Source organism: Engraulis encrasicolus, chromosome 19 (assembly GCF_034702125.1).
Source record: "Engraulis encrasicolus isolate BLACKSEA-1 chromosome 19, IST_EnEncr_1.0, whole genome shotgun sequence".
Classification (NCBI taxonomy): domain Eukaryota; kingdom Metazoa; phylum Chordata; class Actinopteri; order Clupeiformes; family Engraulidae; genus Engraulis; species Engraulis encrasicolus.
The window spans coordinates 32,027,123-32,036,590 of record NC_085875.1 but is presented as its reverse complement, the minus strand read 5'-3'; the positions used below and the strand labels follow the sequence as shown (position 1 = coordinate 32,036,590).

At 45.2% G+C, this 9,468-nt stretch overlaps 1 protein-coding gene across 2 annotated transcripts in view; it reads right to left on the bottom strand.

Annotated features, from left to right (window-relative positions):
* Positions 1-3,532: 3,532 nt before the first annotated feature.
* rnf144aa (ring finger protein 144aa) overlaps positions 3,533-9,468 on the bottom strand; it is a 39,662-nt gene continuing 33,726 nt past the window's right edge. For both annotated transcript variants that reach the window (XM_063184128.1, XM_063184129.1), the window contains one exon: positions 3,533-7,804. In XM_063184128.1, coding sequence (XP_063040198.1) covers positions 7,673-7,804 — 132 coding nt within the window. In that variant the 3' untranslated portion in view covers positions 3,533-7,672. The remainder of the gene's footprint in view (positions 7,805-9,468) is intronic.

Here is a 9,468-nt window from a genome sequence, read left to right as displayed (position 1 = left end):
AGCTTCTACAGGACATACTGCAATCCTGACACGCATGGGAGACTGAGCTCCAGCATCTCCTCTCTATCTCCGTTCCCCAATGCTACTCCACCCTGGGGAGACAGGTCGTGGCACAGACCATCCATGTGTTCTCTGATGCATCAGAGAGGGCCAACAGGTCTGTAGCCTATCTGCGGCCAGTGGACAAGTCCGGTGACATCCAAGTTGCCTTCCTGGTAGCCAGGTCCCGAGTGGGCCCAGTCAGACAGCAGTCCATCCCCCTACTGGAGCTCTGTGCTGCACACTCAGGGGTTCAGTTGGCCTCTGTCCTGAAGAAAGACCTCTCCCTGGCCAGCACTAGTGTCACCTGCTGGACTGGCTCTTCCACAGTCCTGCATTGGCTCCGGTCCCAGTCCTGCCGCTACAAGGTGTTTGTCTGCAGCAGGATCGCAGACATCCAAGAGCTGACAGAGGATAGCACCTGGAGGTATGTCAACTCGTCAGACAACTCAGCTGATGACATCACCAGGGGACTGACTCTCTCACAGCTGGTCTCAGAGCATCGCTGGAGTCGCGGACCCACCTTCCTGTGGCAGGACGAAGCATCATGGCCTATTCGCCCAGAGCCTTCACCCGTCCCAGTTCTGCGGCCACATCACCGTGACCTCCGACCCCCGCTGCCAGATGCAGATAACTTCAGCCTGTACCCAGACCTGCTGAATGCCACAGTCAGAGCCTGTCACGGGGCAGCCACGCAGACTGACTAGTGCTGAGGACTACAAGCAAGTAGACATGGCACTCTTCAGGGAGGTGCAGAGAGACTCCTTCCCAGATGAACTTGCCCTGCTATCAGCAGGGAAACCAGTCTCCACAGACAGCAGACTCCTCATGCTGTTCCCCAGAATATGACACGGAGGCCTCCAAATTTCAGAGGTGGCCACTTTGAACTTCAGAAGACTTTTAAACCCCTTGCCCTGAACTGTAGTCTCACCTAGCCAGTCAACAGATTGACTTGACAAGTTCAATCCCCCACACGCTCCTCACTTTGGTGGTTCCTGGGAACAGGAGATCCGTTCCATAAAGTCTGCCCTTCACACCATACTCGGTGCACAAACAGTCACTGAGGAGGTGCTGATGACCGTCCTGATCGAGGTGGAAGGCATCATCAACTTGAAGCCACTGGGTTACACCTCATCAGACATCGCAGACCCGGATCCCATCACCCCCAATATGCTGCTGATGGGGCGGCGTGACCCATCCATTCCACAGGTGGTATACACAGACTCTGACATCCTGAGCCGGTGCCGGTGGAGACACTGCCAGGTCCTCGCGGACCAGTTCTGGGCCAAGTTCATCAGGGACTACTTGCCCACACTCCAGACCCGTTTGAAGTGGCAGCAGGACAGAGAGGACCTCACCATCGTCAGCATTGTGATGATCATTGACCCCCAGCTCTGTGGGCAAGGCCACTGCTGTCATCCTTGGAGCAGATGGCAGAGTGCGGACAGCACAGGTGCAGGTCAAGGACCAAACCTACACCCGCCCAGTCTGCCTGACATTCATGGACACAACTTTGTTCCACAAAGTTGGTGGCGGCTGTTCAGAATTGGCGCAAATCAAGGTAAGATGCATAGGAGTAATTACATTTTACCAGATAGAAAACAGAAGAACATTTTTGTATATTCAAAATGGCCTAAAACTGTTTTCTTATCATTTCCAGTAGCTGCCAAGGAAAGAATGTCTTCCACACAATATTCAACATTCAAGCTGTGCCTGAGAAAGAAGAACAAGGAGAGGAGAGGAGTTGGAGGAGGAGATGGATTTCTTCTGTGCCATAGAGGAGGAGAGTAGAGGTGGCATTGATAAACAACAGACAAAAAAAGGAAAACAGAAGGATTGGGCTGTCCTTGGTCCATTCTGAGGAAGTGTAGCGTAGTAAAACACTGAAAGTCTGGTTTTGAGTTGAGTTTGGCTTGTCATTTTTGCAAATTGCCACCATATTGTTGACATTTACAGTTTAAGGTTGTCATGCTGCCTTCAGTCAAAAAGGAGAGGTGTTTTAAATCGGTGTTTCAAGACAGCTTGCCCACCCAAAACACAAGTGAGCGAGAAGCATCTTGGGGCATTCATGCCATTAAAAGTTATGTAGTGCTCTTCCCAACCCCCTGCCATTGTACACATTTGTAATTCCATACAGCTGTGGGGAGTCAATGCTATTTTATTAGGCAAACTGGAGAAGCGCAGAATACCTGAACAGGGGCATGTTGCCATTAAACCTAAAATCAATCCACTTACAGTATAACTCACCAAAGTCAACAGCTCATGAAGTGCTCACATTAAAAAATGTGTACCTCTTGAGCGACATTGACTTGTAATATCACCCCAATACCTGTAGATGTTTTAGGTGTTCAGCATCTCCTACTGGTTGTGCCTATTGGGTCAGGTCTAAACAGGGTGATATGGCATTTAGTCATTATGCGGCATAATGCTGGAACCAACTCCCTGTCCAAATTAGAACTGCCCCAACAGTATCTTGTTTTACAACACTATCTATAACACACTATTACACACTACACAACATAGCTTTTTTCTTCTCTGAAGCACATTGAATGACATTTATTTATGATACTGTGGTATCTACATATTTTTGATTGATTGATTGTAACGTGTAAGTGAATCATCAACAGCCTGGGAAACAAAACAAAGCAAACTTCATGTTTCCACATTTGTTTAAGAGAGGTGAGAGAGACTGGAGGGCGTATCTGACAAGACAAGAGCCGAGGAGACCAGAGCAGAACAGGTCACTGTGGCAGCTTGTGAACATCACATACACTTCACACAGCCTGTCCCCATTGTGTGTGTGTGTGTGTGTGTATTGGACAGCTGTGAGGGACTCAGGGCTGGCATTTACCTCTCGCCGCAGCGCTCCGCACACTGGAGATAACGTCTTCTGTCACCACGGTGCATGCACACACTGCTTCCTGGAAGGCCTGCGCAGCGCTCCGCTCTGATTGGGTGGGATCCGATGGAAGTTGGAACAGCTGCCACGGGATGATAGATCACCCGTTTGCTATTTGCCATTTTTTGCACTGGCGCATCTCAGGCGCTCAAGTTCAGCACTGCAGTAGCCCGACATCTGGCAGGAAATGAATGCAGGGAGATGGGAAAAAGATGAGCATGGAAGAGCAGGATTTTTTCCCCTTTGTAAAGGTCTGATGCACAGGTGTGTGCTCACTGTGCATATGTTAGCAAAGTCAACATTACTGAGTATACATAATTTCCAAGCTCATGAAACAAAATGATGCAAATTGTAGAAAGAAAGGACCAGGAGACTGGGTTTTGATGGATCTTTGAACATTGAAACTGCTTTAATTTCAGTGTTAGTGGCACAGTATCTCAGGGAACAAAATGATGCAAATTGTTGTAGAGACGGTCTAAGATTTTAGAAGAAAGGAGGTATGGATATTACTAATTATGGTCTGCCTTGTCCTTTAATCGCATGCTTTGCTTGACACCAACAGAGGTTGATAGAAAGAAGGACCAGGAGACTGGGTTTTGATGGATGTTTGAACATTGAAACTGCTTTAATTTCACAGTGTTAGTGGCACAGTAGATACATACAAGTACTTTTTTTCTCCTCAGGTGGAAAAAAAAACAATATTTTAGTCATTGAACAAGACCATCCACACATGCCAATGTACAAGGTTACAACTTATGAACAACTCGGAATCTTTCCCATTAACAAGGAAAATACAAATAAAAATGGTATTTTTTCCAATCTTTTTGTATAAAAAGAGTAAATCAAAAAAGATAAACATAAAGGCAATCTAGAGAAAGTATGAAAGGCAAACGTAGCTTCAGGAGCAAAGGAGGACTGCACTGCTCAAACCTTTACATGGTTACATAAGATATGTCTTCAAGCACGTATCACAATGCTAGCTTAGGGACTGGGGAGTAAACCACAGCCCTTAAACACCCTCAAGACAGTGCTGGGAGAAAAGTAGGACTAGGAGTAGAAACATGGGACCATTACCCTTCCTATGGCATGGTTCCAAATACAACACATCAGAAAAATAGCCCCAAAGACCCAAGAACAGCCAAGGGTGACAACTGAACTGAATAAAAGATGTCAAGCACTACATTTGTTTTTTTCTTTGTGCAATTTCATTTTGCATTTTCCATAGGTTACTGAAATATTTAATTTTTGGCCTCTTGTTTTTGTTTTTGCTACATTTTGTAATATGTTGGAGCACATTAGTCAAGCAGAAGCATCCTTCTGAAAAAATGTGTGTTGCGTTTGAAATAGACATCACTGACCTTAGGGCGCAGCATACTGTACCCAACAAGACAAGTTATACATACCCACCCAACCCCAATCTGACCAAACAAAAGGTCAAGATTTTTCTTGCCCTTCAGTAAATCCCAGAAAAAGTGGACATCAATTCTCGTTTATAGAAATCGACCAATACCGCCTCATAAACTTTGTAAAGAAACAATCTATTTACATACTCACAAGGGAACAGATCTTCTTTAAAACAAAACAAAAACCTTGTCATAAGCCCGAGGCTAGGGTGGAAAAGTCGTGTATGTAGCGTGATGCAGCCCTCTCGTTAAAAAGCTCTACACATTCAGCCCTGTGTTGTCGTCTCTGTTGTCTTGGCAACCCACATGGCACGATTGTCATATATGGATTAGCTTGAAAACAGCCACCTCTGTATAAACAGAAGATGTATCTTCTATTGGGGGGGAAAAAGTCTTGATGGGTAAAAAAAGAATATCTTACAAAAACAATAATTAGCTTGAATCAAAGGCTACCATATGCGTAAAATGCTTGAATTTGTCATGTAAGGCTAATTAATGCATTGCTGTGTCCTGGTAGATGTTCGAAGACTGATGATGTGGAGGAGAGATACTCTCCTTGCTACATGGGGAAAGACTGTGACATGTGCACTCAGCCTTACATAAAATACTACATATACAGTAAGATAAATAAGCTCAGATGATGCATTACCTTAACAAAAGAATGGCATGTTTCAAAGCTACAAGTGTTGGAGCTCAATCTCATCAACTGGCTGTGAAAAAAAAAGTTTAAAAAAAAAGGTACCAAACATGCATAACGCATTGGGGTGCCAAAGTCACATAAGGTACATATGATAGCAGTGAATTTTAAACCTTTGGATTGGCGTAGTAGTAAGACCACTCATTTTCAGCAGGAAAAAAACGTTATGTTGGGTTTTGTTCAAGACTAAGTAATAAGGTGGACCGGAAACTAGGTTTGATCAGTCCATTAGAGACTAGGGATGTTAACCGGTAACCGGTTAACCAATAATCGACCGGATCAACTTTAACCAGTTAAAATTTTCTGCCATCGGTTAACCGGTTGTAATAATATGAATAATTATAATAATAATTTCCTCGTTTAGTACGATAATTCAGCATTTTCCATCTGGCAACAATGGCTGGACATGGCAGGTCCTGTCTGCATTGCAAAAAAAATGGCTTATGTGAAAAATAAAAATGAAAAAAATCAGTGCTGTGCATATCAGGCACGCGAACGTTTTAAAATTTAAGATTACCGGTTAACCGGTTAACCACCGGTTAATGAGTCTCAGTAACCGGTTAAGAGTTTTTTTCAATTTTCGCCATCCCTATAGAGACCAGTCCATTTTTTTTTTTTTTTTTTTTTTTACTTCTCAGGCCCCATAAGCCGTTCGGAAGGGGCAGAGATTTTGGCACCCCATTACGTTGATTTGTGTGACATGTCAGATGTACAACAGACAAATCCCAGATAGCTACATGGGTTTTGACTACAATATGCAACTCAAGTGACAACCGCCGACCCTTCTGGCTCATTGGCCGAGGTCATCTGTTACTGTACTCGAGCAACTTTTGACATCTCTCGAGTGGCATGACACAATGGCACAAGGTAGATCTGTAACCCCAGAGAGTAGTAACATGTAAAAACCACACTGTACATTACCTTTAACTGACATTCACTACTGTGGGTACATATGGTCTGAAGTGGTACAAACTTGCATAGATAAGGGTGCAGGAGCGAAAAAAAATATGATGGGTTGTTTCTGAAAGCATGAACAGTCAATCAAAATGATCAACATTTGGTTGTCCCTGTCAGATTAAGCAAATGTACTTAAGTGCCCTTTTTTGTACGATAATCACCCTTCCTTTTAGTGAAATTTGTGCCATTTTCTTTTTAGAAACTACACTATGCAAGTTTGCAGCCAGTGGTCAGCCTACAGGAGTAATAGTAGCATACAGGTATTTGGATACAGATACAGTTGGGACAAGATCATGCCACAAACAGAACAATATGATTAGTTGCCCATCCGGAGACGGGAGCAGAGCTATAAAATCCGGAATTTGAAACAGTGTGATTCAGAAGTGCGGTGCAGATGTTGCTGGGGAAAGAGCTCTCTGTATTAGCAAGGGTGACTACCAATAGCCTGAGTATTAAAAGACTGGCCAAAGCAACATTTAAACTAACCATTTTTTTGTCTTGACTAAAGAATACAAAGTTTTTTAGACCTTTTTTCCATGTTTTGGCGAGAAGAGGGCATTTTAAGCAACGTTAGTAAAGCTTCATTTATTTTTTTTCCTCGAGCATTTACTCAACACCAAAGTGAGCTCATACAATGACAGAAAGAACCACCCCTCCTCACCCATAAAAAGGGGAGTATATGAAATATGTTTTTTTTTTGACATCACAATTTCATTACATCGATAAACAAAACAAAATAAAACAAAAAACAATTAAACCTCATGAGCTTATAGTTGAACCGTGGGCGGGACAGATTAAAGCAATGGAACAGAGGGGTGATGATGGCACTCTGTGCTGTACAGGTGAGCACCTCTGAGTCTCTCTGGCTCATGCTCGCTCCGCCCTTTAAAGTGACAACGATTAAAAGTTTATTTATGTGCAATAGAGAGTGATCACTGGTGTTCTCAAGAAGAAAAAAAAAAGACAAGAGAAACAAAAGAAAGAACCTTTGCCCCAGCACTGACCACTGAGAGCGCTACATTGAGGATTCATGAAGAGATTCCTCTAACAAACGGTTGTGACTGAGTTCATAATGAGTCCTCTGGTGCGTGGGGAGCTACAGGTAGATGCCAAAACATTTGTGAAAACAGGAAACACACAGTGTATGTGTGTATGTACTGTAAGTGTCTGTTCTATGGGGAGAGACCTCAGTGCATCTTCCCCAAAAACTCACATAGCAAAACGGACATCTGAGCAAGACGAGTTCTCGGACCAGGTTGTGGCTGCAAAGACTCACATCCAGCCAAGCGGATCCCAGCAGGTACAGCCAAACGGCAGCCGGGGCAAAACAAATAAACACGCCTGCTGGGGCCTGCTCTCCATTCCAACCAGAGACTCGGCCTTCAGCCCCTCTCAGGCACTCCCCACAATCCTCCTCTCTCCCAGAGCGAGAAAGACGGCCCTCTCAAAGGTGGGGGGGTTGAGGGAGGTTGGCGCTTCTCTCCATCTCTCCATCTCTCGTCTCCCGCCATTTCCCCTGGAGATGAAAGGCGCTCAAAAGCGACAGGGACAGCAAAAAGGAGGAAAAGAATAAGATAGGAGGGTAGCCGTCGCATGTCGGATGGGGATCAGAAGCGATGCTGGCTGGGCGTATAATAAGGTGGAGATGGTGAAGGTGGGGGTGAGCTGGGTGGAGGGCTAGGTGGGCAGCGGGTCGTCGTCTCCTTTGCTGCACTTACACTTGCAGCACAACACGAAGGGCGTCGCCAACAATAGGAAGGGAGAGGCTACCAGCAGCAGCAGACCGAACCCTGCGAAGATGCCCACCACCTGAGATATAGGTGGAGAGAGAGAGAGAGAGAGAGAGAGAGAGAGAGAGAGAGAGAGAGAGAGAGAGAGAGAGAGAGAGAGAGAGAGAGAGAGAGAGAGAGAGAGAGAGATACATCAGGAGTTTAGCCTGATAAACCAGCCTAAATGTATTGGATGTCCAACAGCAGGCAAAACATTTTGCCGTCCAGCAGTTGGCGCTGGTTTTCCAGGCCATCAGAAGTTGTTTTCGTCAAAGATTTCACCATTACATAAAATAAGTCAATATAAGAAACCATGACAACACTTATGCACACAAAATTACCGGTAATGCAAAACTAATGTTATTTCTCAATAGCATTATTAAAAAGTCACACAAATGAGATCAAGGGTTGCATAACTGTAACACTGTATGTACGCTGATGATCTTGTGCATGTACTGTGTAATCATGTGGACAGACAGTTGTCATCATAAGCATGTTTGGTGGCTTCAGGTGCAATACACGACTTGGCCACAAGGTGGCATCTGATCCTCATCTTTCATTTCGCTGATGAGGAGGACCAACGTTTTCCTGATGCAGCTTTAAGTGAGCAAAGGAAACAGTTTGAATGTTTCATGGGCCCTGAGCCTCGATGTGTATTGTATCACACACACCGCAATGCCTTCCTAGTGTCCAGGACAGTCAAGGGCCTCAGGGTCTGGGAAAGACCCATCGAACATGATGGCTGATAAGCTGAATTTGGGGTTGTGGGTGTTTTTGTTGAAGATGCTTCCCAGTCCCGTCAGCAACATTTGATGAGACCTTGGTGAAGGATGAGTGGTAACTGATTCCTGTAATGTACTGCATGTACAATCCCTCGGTAGTCCCTGGGCAGAGAATACACCAGAGGGAGAGAAGGAGGCAGAAAGGTCACTTTTCATCCTCTCTGCTAAATCCTTGCAATTTTAACCCTCCTCCATCTTTTTTTTGGCATCATCTCCTCCTCTCTGCTCAACCTCGTTCACAGACTTGCTCTACTACTGCACTCACTAATTCCCTAAGGACTTTATTAACAGCAGCAATCCTGAAGGGTGTTTGTAGCGCAGAGGCTGGTGGCAGCAGGCTAGGCAGCAGGCTAGATAGACAGGCAGGCCGGCAAGCCCTGTGGCATTGAGCCTTGTTGATACATTGATGACGTTCATGCCCAATCTCCTCACCAGTGTTGCCAGATGTGTCTGACCAAATCCCGCCCAAAAGATGCTCAAAAACCGCCAAAATGCGCTAAATTCTGACCAATTTCAACAAATTGCATTGATTTCTATGGGCACAAAACTGGAGAAAAAACATCAAAATGGCCAATTTTTCCCGTTTTTACCCGCATATGGCCATCCCAAGTAGCCCAATTGGATGGGTAACTGCCCAATCTGGCAACACTGCTCCTCACCACCATTAACTAGCCTCTCCTTCAGGGCACCGACCAACACAACAACATCCTCAAGTGCTCCATTGAGCAGAACTACTTCAGTTGTACTGAGGAGGAGAGGAGCAGTGGCCTTGTAGGAGAAAGGGTAGGAGTAAAGGCAGAAAGGAGAGAGGGGGAGAGAGAGAGAGAGAGAGAGAGAGAGAGAGAGAGAGAGAGAGAGAGAGAGAGAGAGAGAGAGAGAGAGAGAGAGAGGGAGAGGGAGAGGGAGAGGGAGAGGGAGAGGG